Below are 14,713 nucleotides of genomic sequence, written 5' to 3' on the forward strand. Positions count from 1 at the left end.
GCTTGTGATCAGCAACTAATGTGAAAAGCCTTCACAGTAAAAATTATTGAAAGCTTCCAACTCCATGTATAATCACCAAATGCCTCCTTCTATATATGAGGGTAGTTTTCTAATTTATCATCAGTGTCCATGGTACCTTATGCAATCTGACAGCTGGGAGTGTTACAAGTAAATTTTCACACAAAGTTGGTGGTGCAATGCACCTCAGTTGACTCATTACAGAGGTTTCTCTTTCATGGATCACAGGCTTTTTGTCAGTTTTGCCACATTACCATGACTTGTCTTTCTTTCATACTGGTGAAGCAGGGTTCACATTTTGGCAAATTAAGCATGGTTTAGGGTTATAACTAAAAATTAATGGACTTTAGTAACACTTTTGGGTTTCCTGTCTCTGTTGATAATTTCAACTTTATCTTGAGCTGCCGGTAGCCCATTTTTATCTGCTCTCGAACCAAATAAATCACTTCCTTTTTCTTAAAGTAGATGTGATCTATTTTCAAGCTTTTCCTTACATCGATGCAGCCTTCTAAGCACTTCTTTGAATACATTAAGGATGCTGTTGATATTGGACGCAATCCTAATTTCACAAAAAGTTCTGGATGCCTTGCAGTATCTTATCTTTTGTTACCTCAAATACATTAAGTGATGATTTTATCTTAACAAATTGCTTGGAATACAAATATAATCCCACCTCGATGATCATTGTTAATAACTGTTGACTCGTTTCATCCACTAGGCGAAAGATGGGATAGATCCCAATTCTATGTTAAAATCTTGATAGATTAGACAGGGGATTCTTGTCACCTTCTGTTCTGTTGTGTTGCTTAATAATCGTGTCCCCACCAGAATGAGTATTGTTCATATTTTGAATTTGTGCCATTTTCCCCAATATTCTGTGTTGCTATGGTTCTTATAATCTTTTTTAAAAATGAGCTTTCAGTGTTTGTGGCACTCGTTTAGTTCTACAGATCATTTTGACATTTGGTTTAAAATACATTTGAGCATTGACCACTTTAATCCCATTAAGGAATCCTTAAATATATTTCCTTAAACCTTTGGAAGTCTCCTTAAATGTCACCACACAAACTATATAATTTCGAAAGGCTTGGGATTAGATAAGTTCCAGCTTGCTTTTGTATATTTAGTTTTATCCGTAGCGAAAAAATGTATTGCTAGTATGTGGAAAGATACAAATATGATTGATATTAATAGATGGCACAAGGAGATGAAATATTGTTTAATAATGGGAAAAAATATGTATGTTTCGCATGATAATTATAATGTTTTTATTAATGTGGCTGTTATACTCGGAATATTTACATTTAAATTTATATTGATTAGATTTTAATATGCATATTTAACTTTTTTTTAATATTCTTTCTTTTTTCTTTTTTTAAGGCTCTCCTTAGGAGAGTTGGCTGAAGAGGGGGGGTCTTTTTTTTCTTCTTTTTTTTCTTTTTTCTTTTTTTATATATATAAATGTTCATGTTCATGTTTAATTGCTGTATATGTCATATATTAATTGTTTTTTGAACAAATAAATAAAGTTTAAAAAACACAAACTATATAATTTCCAAACAGTTTCATCTGTTTCATCCATTCTCTCCCAGGACAACTAGTCTGTTTACATGGCCAGCCACTACAATTGGAAGCCTTGTCTTTTGCCTTGAGTTTACATTCCAATTGTTGTTATGTTGACAGGGTGTCACCCCAGAGTATATTCTCAGTTTCATTGTGATTCAGGATAAAGGCACCCAAATATTTCACACAGATCAATTACCACGATACTCTGTGCCTGTGTCAATTTTCTTGCTGATATCCTGATTCATTATTATTTCTTAAAACCACTTTTCTTTTATAACCACCACTGGCAATAAGCATGCTGAGTATAAAGTGCCCCTCACATTGTTCATTCACTTCCATGGCTTTCCTTTGATTAGGATATTGCTTGATAGCCTCCTGTACTCTGTTCAACCTTCCAAAGAGCAACTGTGTACCCTGGCGTTCTGCATTTAATATCATGTATCTTTGCTGACACACTTCTGCTGAATGATTTCTCCAGAAATAATTCATTTGCTTTTTACATTACTTCTGCTCAAATAGCACAAACTCAATCATATTTCCCACCATTGCTCCTTGTTTTAGTCAATATATCATCTTTACACAATTGTTCTGTGTTTGTGAAATCCCTTCCTATTTTTGGAGGCCATTTCCATAGATTCAATTACGTTGCATTAGATCTGGAGTATTATGTAAATGCATTGGATATGCTCGTCCATTACACATCTCCAGTGTAGGTAGGATAGAGAAATTCACTAAAGTTGCAATACGGAGATATACCTTATATACATGATTGTTCATCATCTCTCCTGAATTCTGATTAAACCTTCCCATAATCCTTGATTTGGTTATTTTGGTTAAAATGTCGTCGATTATCCAGTTTTCCAGCATTTGTAAAATACACAGCCCTGTGAGAGATGAGTAAAACTAATATGAAAATATGAGAGATGAAGAAAGCTAGTATGGATATATGTGTAATGATTAAAGCCAGTATGAATAGGATAAGGATAGAGAATAGAATGTAGGAAATAAAGTTGGTCTAAATAAGATAAGGGTCTTCTAGCCTTAGACAGAATTAGCAAGTTCTGCATATAAGAAGTTAGTAAGCCCTGAGAGTCGGAAGGTGTGAATAAGGACAGTGACATGATGGGACACCGACAGGATACCCCCTGGTCCTCCAAGTTCACAGAAACAGCATGCAGGCAGACAGGGTTGCCTAATGCCAAACTCATCCAGGAGGCAGAAGAATGTTAAGGGGGGGAGGGTACCTCTACACTGAAATGAACTGTATAAAAGTTGGGTGAGCCCCAGTATGTGTGTGTATTCCCAGGGTAAGGGGAAGCACCCAACTTTGCACTGTTGTATAATAAATGTTCTTTGTTCTCAATTTTTGTCTCGAGGAAATTCTCTGAAGGTTTCTCACAGCCCTATTTTTACTAAACAAATTGCCTTTTTACATTCATGTTTCACTTTGACCTTGCTGACTTTGTTTATATGGTTACTGAAAAAATTCCAATTCTGCACCATATCAAAACACCAACATTTCTGATCTGACTGATCTAAGATTCGATTGCCATTTTGAATTGTCCACCAATATATGCTCAGCATATATTTTTAACCACAGGCAATTTTACTGACACTGACCTTTTTTTTCCTTTCCTCGCAGTTGAGAGCACACATCAGATTTAATTGCATTTTAAAAAATTAATATTACATTCATTGCTGTTAATTTATTGTCAGCTTCTCAGGCCAACCCTATCAATGTTAACCATGTAGTCATCTAATGTTCTTGGAGACCTTGCCACTTTGAACTCCTCCTATTTTTCTTGCCATCCCCAAAGTAGATGTTCTAAGTGAGCTTTTCCCCTCCAAGTCTTTTGCTGACAATCCCGAGGATGTTCAGAACTTTCTCTGTGCCCGAAATCATTGCAGCCAGTGGGTTGACAGTTCAGGAGCACCAATTAGTGTTTGCAATGGATCTTGCACAGACTCCAAGTGTCTTTGGAGCCCAAAAACATGCAGAAATGCCCAGGACTTTCAGTACAGGAATGAAAGTGAAAGGGGAAATGACTGAAATGTTTTCGAGAGTCAAAAACTATGCAAATATCTGCCAAGTCAGTCAACTCGAATTGAAAGAAATGTTTGCACTTTCTGCAGCTTCAGCAGTGGAATTCCTAGCGCTGGCCACCAGGTGGCGGAGTGGGGCCCCGGCCACCGCTCTCCTCCGCCAGCCCATCTTGCCGGTAATGGGCGGTCTTCCAGCGGCGATTTAACGGAAGGTGACAGAGGTTCGACTGCTGGCCAGCTGGATCACTCAACACGGCCGGCGTTTGTGCGGGGATGCTGAAGGCCTGACAGGCCGCTTGGCGGCTCCAAGGTTGAGCTCGGGGACAGTATGGCCGGGCTCATCAAGAAACAAATCCTCAAACACCTGTCCAGGTAGGAGGCGGGTCCGGGGAAGCCGGTCGGTGCCGGGGAGTGCGGGGCAGGCGGCGGGCTGGGTGTGTGAGGGAGGAGGGGGAGAGAGGGGTCGGGCAGAGGGAGAGAGGGCGGGGCAGAGGGAGAGGGGGGTCGGGGCAGAGGGAGAGGGGGGTCGGGGCAGAGGGAGAGGGGGGTCGGGGCAGAGGGAGAGGGGGGTCGGGGCAGGGGGGAGGGGGGTCGGGGCAGGGGGGAGGGGGGTCGGGGCAGGGGGGAGGGGGGGTCGGGGCAGGGGGGAGGGGGGTCGGGGCAGGGGGGAGGGGGGTCGGGGCAGGAGGAGGGGGGTCGGGGCAGGGGGGAGGGGGGTCGGGGCAGGGGGGAGGGGGGTCGGGTCAGGGGGGAGGGGGGTCGGGGCAGGGGGGAGGGGGGTCGGGGCAGGGGGGAGGGGGGTCGGGGCAGGGGGAGGGGGGTCGGGGCAGGGGGGAGGGGGGTCGGGGCAGGGGGAGGGGGGTCGGGGCAGGGGGGAGGGGGGTCGGGGCAGGGGGGAGGGGGGTCGGGGCAGGGGGGAGGGGGGTCGGGGCAGGGGGGAGGGGGTCGGGGCAGGGGGGAGGGGGGTCGGGGCAGGGGGGAGGGGGGTCGGGGGAGGGGGGTCGGGGGAGGGGGGTCGGGGCAGGGGGGAGGGGGGTCGGGGCAGGGGGGAGGGGGGTCGGGGCAGGGGGGAGGGGGGTCGGGGCAGGGGGGAGGGGGGTCGGGGCAGGGGGGAGGGGGGTCGGGGCAGGGGGGAGGGGGGTCGGGGCAGGGGGGAGGGGGGTCGGGGCAGGGGGGAGGGGGGTCGGGGCAGGGGGGAGGGGGGTCGGGGCAGGGGGGAGGGGGGTCGGGGCAGGGGGGAGGGGGGTCGGGGCAGGGGGGAGGGGGGGTCGGGGCAGGGGGGAGGGGGGTCGGGGCAGGGGGGAGGGGGGTCGGGGCAGGGGGGAGGGGGGTCGGGGCAGGGGGGAGGGGGGTCGGGGCAGGGGGGAGGGGGGTCGGGGCAGGGGGGAGGGGGGTCGGGGCAGGGGGGAGGGGGGTCGGGGCAGGGGGGAGGGGGGTCGGGGCAGGGGGGAGGGGGGTCGGGGCAGGGGGGAGGGGGGTCGGGGCAGGGGGGTCGGGGGTCGGGGCAGGGGGGTCGGGGCAGGGGGGTCGGGGGAGGGGGGTCGGGGGAGGGGGGAGGGGGGTCGGGGGAGGGGGGAGGGGGGTCGGGGCAGGGGGGAGGGGGGTCGGGGCAGGGGGGAGGGGGGTCGGGGCAGGGGGGAGGGGGGTCGGGGCAGGGGGGAGGGGGGTCGGGGCAGGGGGGAGGGGGGTCGGGGCAGGGGGGAGGGGGGTCGGGGCAGGGGGGAGGGGCAGGGGGAGGGGGGTCGGGGCAGGGGGAGGGGGGTCGGGGCAGGGGGGAGGGGGGTCGGGGCAGGGGGGAGGGGGGTCGGGGCAGGGGGGAGGGGGGTCGGGGCAGGGGGGAGGGGGGTCGGGGCAGGGGGGAGGGGGGTCGGGGCAGGGGGGAGGGGGGTCGGGGCAGGGGGGAGGGGGGTCGGGGCAGGGGGGAGGGGGGTCGGGGCAGGGGGGAGGGGGGTCGGGGCAGGGGGGAGGGGGGTCGGGGCAGGGGGGAGGGGGGTCGGGGCAGGGGGGAGGGGGGTCGGGGCAGGGGGGAGGGGGGTCGGGGCAGGGGGGAGGGGGGTCGGGGCAGGGGGGAGGGGGGTCGGGGCAGGGGGGAGGGGGGTCGGGGCAGGGGGGAGGGGGGTCGGGGCAGGGGGGAGGGGGGTCGGGGCAGGGGGGAGGGGGGTCGGGGCAGGGGGGAGGGGGGTCGGGGCAGGGGGGAGGGGGGTCGGGGCAGGGGGGAGGGGGGTCGGGGCAGGGGGGAGGGGGGTCGGGGCAGGGGGGAGGGGGGTCGGGGCAGGGGGGAGGGGGGTCGGGGCAGGGGGGAGGGGGGTCGGGGCAGGGGGGAGGGGGGTCGGGGCAGGGGGGAGGGGGGTCGGGGCAGGGGGGAGGGGGGTCGGGGCAGGGGGGAGGGGGGTCGGGGCAGGGGGGAGGGGGGTCGGGGCAGGGGGGAGGGGGGTCGGGGCAGGGGGGAGGGGGGTCGGGGCAGGGGGGAGGGGGGTCGGGGCAGGGGGGAGGGGGGTCGGGGCAGGGGGGAGGGGGGTCGGGGCAGGGGGGAGGGGGGTCGGGGCAGGGGGGAGGGGGGTCGGGGCAGGGGGGAGGGGGGTCGGGGCAGGGGGGAGGGGGGTCGGGGCAGGGGGGAGGGGGGTCGGGGCAGGGGGGAGGGGGGTCGGGGCAGGGGGGAGGGGGGTCGGGGCAGGGGGGAGGGGGGTCGGGGCAGGGGGGAGGGGGGTCGGGGCAGGGGGGAGGGGGGTCGGGGCAGGGGGGAGGGGGGTCGGGGCAGGGGGGAGGGGGGTCGGGGCAGGGGGGAGGGGGGTCGGGGCAGGGGGGAGGGGGGTCGGGGCAGGGGGGAGGGGGGTCGGGGCAGGGGGGAGGGGGGTCGGGGCAGGGGGGAGGGGGGTCGGGGCAGGGGGGAGGGGGGTCGGGGCAGGGGGGAGGGGGGTCGGGGCGAGAAAGGGAGAGGGGGCGAGAAAGGGAGAGGGGGCGAGAAAGGGAGAGGGGGCGAGAAAGGGAGAGGGGGCGAGAAAGGGAGAGGGGGGAGGGGGCGAGAAAGGGAGAGGGGGGAGGGGGCGAGAAAGGGAGAGGGGGGAGGGGGCGAGAAAGGGAGAGGGGGGAGGGGGCGAGAAAGGGAGAGGGGGGAGGGGGCGAGAAAGGGAGAGGGGGGAGGGGGCGAGAAAGGGAGAGGGGGGAGGGGGCGAGAAAGGGAGAGGGGGGAGGGGAGGGGGCGAGAAAGGGAGAGGGGGGGGGGGAGGGGGCGAGAAAGGGAGAGGGGTGGGGGGAGGGGGCGAGAAAGGGAGAGGGGTGGGGGGAGGGGGCGAGAAAGGGAGAGGGGTGGGGGGAGGGGGCGAGAAAGGGAGAGGGGTGGGGGGAGGGGGCGAGAAAGGGAGAGGGGTGGGGGGAGGGGGGAGGGGGCGAGAAAGGGAGAGGGGTCAAGGGAGGGGGAGGGGGCGAGAAAGGGAGAGGGGTCAAGGGAGGGGGAGGGGGCGAGAAAGGGAGAGGGGTCAAGGGAGGGGGAGGGGGCGAGAAAGGGAGAGGGGTCAAGGGAGGGGGAGGGGGCGAGAAAGGGAGAGGGGTCAAGGGAGGGGGAGGGGGCGAGAAAGGGAGAGGGGTCAAGGGAGGGGGAGGGTCAGTGAAGTTGAGTGAGACAAGCCTTTGCGATGACCTGAGGAAGCAGAGAGAGTAATAGGGTTTTTCGACAGGAAATGGGCCCTTTTGTCAAATGGTCCTGTTGACCAAATTTTTTCTCTCTGAGCTGGTCCCATGTGCCTTTGTTTGACCCCATTCTTCTCAATCTGCCCAAATGTCTTTTAAACGTTGGGATTGGGGTTGCATCTGCCTTATTCTAGGGCAACTTGTATCACATACCCACCACCTCTTTTTTTTAAATGCCTTTTAAATCTTTCCCCTCTTCTGAAAGGGAGTTTAAATTTTCTTATCCTGGGAAACAGACTGTAGTCATTCACCTTATTTATTTTTTCCTGATGCTGTTGTGGGCTCCCCATAAGATAACACATCTGCCTTCTACAATCAGGGATAATAGTCCTCGCCTACCCAATCTCCTCACTGAATCCTTCAAGTCCTTCTAACAACCTAATAATTCTTTTCTGCTCCCTTTCCAGCTCACTGTTTCTTGGTGATTGGAAATGCACACAAAGCTCCAAGTGCAGAGACACCTAAATTTTTTACAATTGTAAAGTGACATGCCAACTCTTGCATTCAATACTGTGAAGGCAAGTGTGCCAAATGTCTTCATCACCACTGTATTATAACTCTCCCAGGACACTACCATTTTGGTTTGTGATTTTCCCTAGTTTATCTTGCCAAAATATAGCTGCTCACACTTGTCCAAGTTAATTGCTATTTCTTGACTCTTTTTTCCCCAGTAGTTCTCAATCCTGGGGTAATCTTGGATAAAGGTCTTCACTGTTCAATCATGCCATTAATTTTGGTGCCATCTGCAAACTTACAGACCACAACTACATTCTCATCCAAATCTTTACTAGAAATGGCAAACAGCAGTGGACCCAGGACCGGTCCTTATGGCACAACACTGGTCACAGACGTCCAATCTGAAAAATAACCTTCCATTCCCATCCTCTGACCCCAACTACCAAGCCAGTTTTGTACCTAGTTGATTATTCCTTTCCTATTCTTTTTCCCAGAAAATATAATTTCACATTTCTTGACCTGCAAGACAGACTCAAATGATGATAATTAACCACTCTGTAATCATCTGACATTTATTATATGAATAACAAAGAGTTTACTGCATTTGAGCTTCATGCCATTTGCTGGGTTGAAAATGTATTCTGTGCACCTGTCAATTGAATCAAGTATGGTCCGTATACCTGTCAATGAAGGATGCCATCAAACTTCATGTTATCTGAAAGTTCAACAGGTTTTGCTCACTTGTCACTGAGCTGGTTTCTGGGGCTTTTCTAAACATTTTCAAAAAAATAATAGCGTGCTTATTTTCCAATTAATTTTGAACAAATTGAGTGTTTTTGGTTATTGAATCAGGTTCATTTGAGATATACTTTATAAAGACAAAAGCTGATGTACCGCATTGAAAGTGATCATGGTCATTCTAGCTGAACATAATCTGCTGGAGGAATTTAGGAGATCAAGCAGCATCAGTTGGAGAAAAAGACATTTCAGCTTGGCATCTGCTGTCTCCAATAATCATTAAAGATTAGTTTGTTTTGAATTTAATTATTTATTTGACAAAATTGTTATTAGTCTTTTAATTGTGGATATTTTTGTGTTTTTTACCCCCCACCCCCTTCCCATTTTTGGCCTCATTTAGATATACAACTAATCAAATTAAACCACAAGGAAATGGCATACAAGTTTTCAGTGAAGCAAAATGTTTGAAAATAAATCCTGCATGATTGTTCAGTGCAAGAATTACCATTTTTCATTGGGGGGGAAAAAGTTATGGCTTCAAGGTTTTTTCATTTTGAGGGATTAAAGCTGGCAAATTCAAGTTATGTTCATTTTCCTTGTATGGTGCTCAGATACTTAATACTTGTATTATTTTGCATTTCAAGTTGAGCCGCATTCGCATGGTCACCTGAATGTATAAAATCAAAATTATGAAAATGAATGTTGCAATGTATGAATTTTACCTTTGAAATAAGCCATAATTTTGTTAGCTTTCCTAATTACTTGATGCATCCAGATATCAGGCTTGTGCAAATCACACATTTGCATTGCAGGATTCTTCTACAGTCTCTCACTGGTTGGAGACCTTTTAAATTTCTTTGCCAGAATGAATACTTTTCCATTCTTCTTGCATTCCTCCTTTTCACTTAACCAAAAGCTATATGAAAATACTACAGGCAATGAAGAAACCTTAAAAAAGGGTGTAATTCAGTCTTCATTGTATCCTCTATTTCCAAAGTTCAAGCCGCCCCCCCCATGTTTGAGTAATTGCAGATTCTACCCTTTTTTCTCTCTGCCATGTGTACTTTCCCTCCCCCCCCATATTTCCTGTGTTTGATCTCTTGCTTGCTTTCCCTCTGAAGTGCGACCTGATTTGAGTATTTTTAAGTCAATTTTGATTTGCAATGGTGTTGGTGAGAAAAGCTATTTTAAGAAAACATGAAAAAAAATTTTTCAGTTAACTGAAAAAATGAACAGATTTAATGTTACTGTGGAAGTAACGATAGGGTTGTGAGAAATTACTCTGGTAATTTAGGTTTGTATGAATGCAAATAGTTGTACAAAGGTTTGTACAAGATAGAACTTTTCTCGTCTTTATTTTAAAGCAAGGTGTATTGTTAGATTGGATGATGATCTTAGGACATGGATTGACGTGTGAGATTATGACATTATTACTATTAATAAGACGGTTGCAGGAGGGTTAGGACAGGCAGCCTAATATTCTGGGGTTCCGTTGCTTCAGACGTGATAGAGGGGGAGGGATGAAAAGGGGAGTAGTGGCATTGCTAGTCAGGGAAAATATCTCAGCTGTGCAAAGTCAAGACAACCAGGAGGGTTTGTCTCCAGAGGCCACATGGTTGGAATTGAGGAACGGGACAGGTGAGACTACATTGATCGGGTTGTATTATAGACTGCCCAATAGACAGAGAGCATTGGAGGAGTAAATGTGTAGAGAGGTCGCAGACTGATACAAGAAGCAGGAAGTTGGGGTAGTAGAAGATTAACTTTCCAAATATTGACTGGGACTTCCATACTGTGAAAGGGCTGGATGGCTTGATGTTTGTGAAATGTGTTGAGTAAAGTTTTCAATAACAACTTTTAGAGGTTGCAACAAGAGAGGATGCAGTACTTGATTTCCTATTAGGGAACAAGACAGGTCAGGTGATAGATGTATGTGTAGGTGAACATTGTGCGTCTAGTGACCATAATGTCATTAGCTTCAAGTTGATTATGGAAAAGGATAAGTTTGGTCCTCATATTGGGATTCTAAAATGGAGGAAGGCAAATTTTGTGTAAATGAGAAAGGATCAGGAAGAGTGGATGGGGATAAGTTGTTTTCTGGTAAGGGTGTTTTAAGCAAATGGATGACCTTCAAAGGCAAAATTTTGAGAGTGTAAGTGTTTGCATGTTCCTGCTATGATTATTGCTAAGTCACCAGGCAGAGGGAACCCTGGCTTTCAAGGGGTAGTGGAGATCTGGTGAAGAAGAAGAGAGAGGTGTATAGCAAGTATAGGCAACAGGGAGCTAATGAGATCCTTGAAGAGTACAGAAAAAGCAAGAAAATACTCAAGGAAATTAGGAAAGCAAAAAGAAGACATGAGGTTGCTTTGGCAGATAATGTGAAGGTAAACCCAAGGGGTTCTACAAGTATATTAGTAAAAGGATAGTAAGGGACAAAATTGGTCCCCTAGAGGTTCAGAGTGGTCACCTATGTATGGAGCCTCAAGTAATGGGGGAGGACTTAAACAGTTTTTTTTTGCATCAGTATTTACTCACAAACTGGCATCGTGCATAAGGTAAGGAAGGGAAACAAACATAAGTGTAATGGAACAATTGGAGATTAAGGAGGTGGAAGTGCTTGCTGCCTTGTAGCAAATAAAGGTAGATAAATCCCCCAGACTGGATATGATATTCCCATGGACCTTGAAGGAGATAAATGTAGAAATTGCAGGGGCCTTGGCAGATATGTTCAAAATGTCCTTAGCAAAAGTTGAGGTACCAGAGGATCGTCGGGTAACTCATGTAGTTATGTTATTTTAAAAAAGGCTCCAAAAATAGGCCAGTGAGCCTGATGTCAGTAGTATGTAAATTATTGGAAGGAGTTCTGAGAGAGAGGATATATATGTATTTAGACAGCCATGGGCTGATTAAGGACAGTCAACATGACTTTGTGTGTGTTATTTGTTTAATGAATCTTGTAGAACTTTTTGAGGAGGTTACCAAAAAGGTAGTTAAAGGAAAGGTTGTGGATGTTGTCAACGTGGACTTTAGTGGGGGGCCATGGCAAGATGGCATAGAAGAAAGATGTGCAGTTCCACCTTTCCCCAGCTAGAATTTTAAATACCCGATTTTTAAAAAAATACCTTTTGAATAAAGGTGACTTAATATGGCTACTAATGTGAAGAAATCAAAAGCTCAACTTCAGAAAAAACGACCTTATAAAAGTGTAGAAGAACTGAGGCCTACCTGGACAGTTGAATCCACGGAGTTGTCTTTGGGAGCCTCCAAACCTCAGAACACCTGCCCAGCTGAATATGACGTCGGTGCCGACCCTGCATCCGCAAGATGGCGCCGGCCTATTGGTGAGTTCGGCTGTTGCTGATTCGCGTGCCCGTGAAGCCTGCAGGTGGCCTGACCGATAGAGGACCCCGTGAGCCCGTGACGCTGCCGGGCATGTGCAGTGCCTCGCGGGTGCATGAGCTTCTGGAGAAAGTGTGGGCTGTGGAGGACCCTGAATGGTGGCAGCCTGATGATGTCGGTGTGCCGTCGTCGGGTATCCAGACCTGCAGCCACACAGGAAAAGATACTCATTGTATCTGAGGAAGAAGAGGAACCTGCTTTGTTGGAATTTACCCAGGAGGAGGATTCTGAAGTTAGAGAAGGTAGGCCTCAAAAGATAGTCATGGAACCTGGACTGGATTCTGTGTTCACTGTTTTGGAAGGGATTGCTTATCAAATGGAGAATATGTCAAAACAAATATCATCTCAAATGACCCAAGGATTTATAAAGGTGACAACTAAAATGAGTACTTTTGTGTGAAGAAATGACAACTATGAAGCAAGAGATGACTGTAGTTAAAAGTGACGTTAACAGATGTATAAAATCAGTTGATGTTGTACAGGATAATTTTTTAAAAATTGAAACAGCTTTCTCTGAGTGTCAAAATCAAGTGGAACGTAACGGGGAAAAAATGGAGGACTCTTTTGTAGATTGGGGGAATTCAAAAAAGGGATTTACTAAGGAGATTGATTCATTGGAAAATCAAAGTTGGAGGAATAATGTAAAAGTAGTTGGTCTTCCAGAGGATATCGAAGGCTCTGATCCGATTAAAATTCTTTAAGAACTGGATTCCTGAAGTATTGAGCAAAGAGTTTTTTCCAGAAGATTTGGAATTGGATCGAGTTCACAGGGCATTGAGGAAGAAGCCACTTCCAGGACAAACACTGAGAGCGGTTTTGATTCGTTGTTTGAAATATCAAGATAGAGAAATGATTTTACGAATGGTGGTCCAGAAGGCACAGCAAAGTCTATCTTCGTTGATGGTTCAAAATAATAATGTTTTTTTATGCTGATTTGAGTCAGGAGGTTATTAGAAGACGTCGGGAATTTAATTCTGCTAAAGAAGTATTTTATTCATTATCCTGTGGTGTTGAAAGTTTTTTATGGAAATTTTCAATCCCAATTTTTTGAAAATGATCATGATGCTTTGATTTTTGCTAATTCATTGCCAGAATTGTGAAGAAATGGTCAGTCTTCTCCGTTGTCTCCTAAGAGGAGGGTAAATGGGAATGGGAAGAATGGAAAGAAGAGCTGACAGTCTTCTTGACATTGAGGACCCAGAATAATCACTGGGTCTGGAATCATTGGGCTGAATGTATCTATTAAATTTGATTGTGTTTATTTAAATAATGTATACAAGTCCGGTTGGGGGAGTGGATGGCACTGAAAACTTTGATAGTCATCTGCCACTAGTGGGTTTACCACACCCAGATTTTTAGGGTGTTACTACCTTTGGGTGTTTTTTTTCTTTTGGGATGATTTTCTTTTTGGGGGGGGGGGTGAATTTTCTCTCCCTTTTTTCTTTTGTGTTTATTGGGGTGGGTTTGTGATTTTGAAGATTTATAAGGGGAGCGTTATTTTATACTGTGTAAATATACTAACAGTTAGTAAAAATGTCTACCTTGAATTTTGCAACTTTTAATGTTCAGGGATTAAATAATCCAATTAAGCAAAAGTGGGTATTGGCTTGTATACAAAATGAAAATTGATATTGTCTTTTTGCAAGAAACACATTTGACTGAAAAAGAAAACTTGGAATTGAAGAGAGATTGGGTTGGTCATGTGTTTTCTTCTTTTAATTCTAAGGCGAGAGGGATAGTGATTCTGATTCATAAGAATTTACCATTTGAATTGGAATTGTTAGAGGGAAATGCTGGGAGAGTTTTATGGGTGAACTGTAAAATTTTTGCTGAACTTGGACTTTGCTTAATCTTTATGCACCGAACGTAGATGATGAACAATTTATTTCAGAAGCTTTTTTATTGTTAACTCAAGCTAATGAAAATATTTTAGTTGGGGGAGATTTTAATTGTGTTTTGGACCCTTTATTGGATAGAAATCCAAAAAGTATAAGGAAATCAAAGATGGCGACACAAATTGGCACATTGAAGAAAGATTTAAATTTGGTGGACATTTGGAGAAGGGTCAATCCTACGGAGAAAGATTTTTCTTTTTATTCTTCACGACATGATTCGTTTACTAGAATAGATTTTTTTTCTTGGTATCAGCATATTTACAGGGTAGAGTATTGCAGGCTGAATATAAAAGTAGGGTTATATCAGACCATTTGTTATTATTTTTTTCTTGTGAAAGTTCGGAAGTAGTATGTTCGCCTTATAGATGGAGGTTTAATGTGATGTTGAAAAAACCAGAGTTTGTTACCTTTATTAAAGAACAGATTTCTTTATTTTTGACTGAAAATGTTAATTCCGTGGATAGTCATTTTGTATTATGGGATGCCTTGAAAGCTTATTTGAGAGGGCAGATTATTAGTTATTCTACAAAAATTAAGAAACAATATATGGCAGAAAGTTTAATGTTGGAGAAACAGATTGCTGAGTTAGGGAAAGATTTTCAGATGGATTTGACAGAGACAAAAAGGCCACGTTAGCAAAGTTGAAATTACATTACAATACATTACAAACTTGTCAATTTGAGCATTTAATTAATCCATCTCAACAACGTTATTATGAACTGGGAGAGAGAGTTCATAAGGTACTTGCATGACAATTGAAAATTGAACAGGTATCACGGACTATTAATGCTGTCAAAAAGAATTCAATAATTACTTATAAACCTCGGGAAATTAATGATCAGTTTCATTAATTTTATCAAAAATTATATACTTCTGAGGGGAAGCAGAATAATAGTTCTATTGAATCTTGC

General features: G+C 47.6%; 1 protein-coding gene across 2 annotated transcripts in view; it reads left to right on the plus strand.

Moving 5' to 3' along the window:
• bltp3a (bridge-like lipid transfer protein family member 3A) overlaps positions 1-14,713 on the plus strand; it is a 129,094-nt gene that overhangs the window by 890 nt on the left and 113,491 nt on the right. For both annotated transcript variants that reach the window (XR_011358402.1, XM_069941566.1), the window contains exon 2: positions 3,718-3,999. Coding sequence is in view for 1 of the 2 variants with exons in the window: in XM_069941566.1 (XP_069797667.1) it covers positions 3,956-3,999 (44 nt within the window). In the remaining variant the exon portion in view is untranslated. The remainder of the gene's footprint in view (positions 1-3,717; positions 4,000-14,713) is intronic.

Source organism: Narcine bancroftii, chromosome 5 (assembly GCF_036971445.1).
Source record: "Narcine bancroftii isolate sNarBan1 chromosome 5, sNarBan1.hap1, whole genome shotgun sequence".
Taxonomy (NCBI): domain Eukaryota; kingdom Metazoa; phylum Chordata; class Chondrichthyes; order Torpediniformes; family Narcinidae; genus Narcine; species Narcine bancroftii.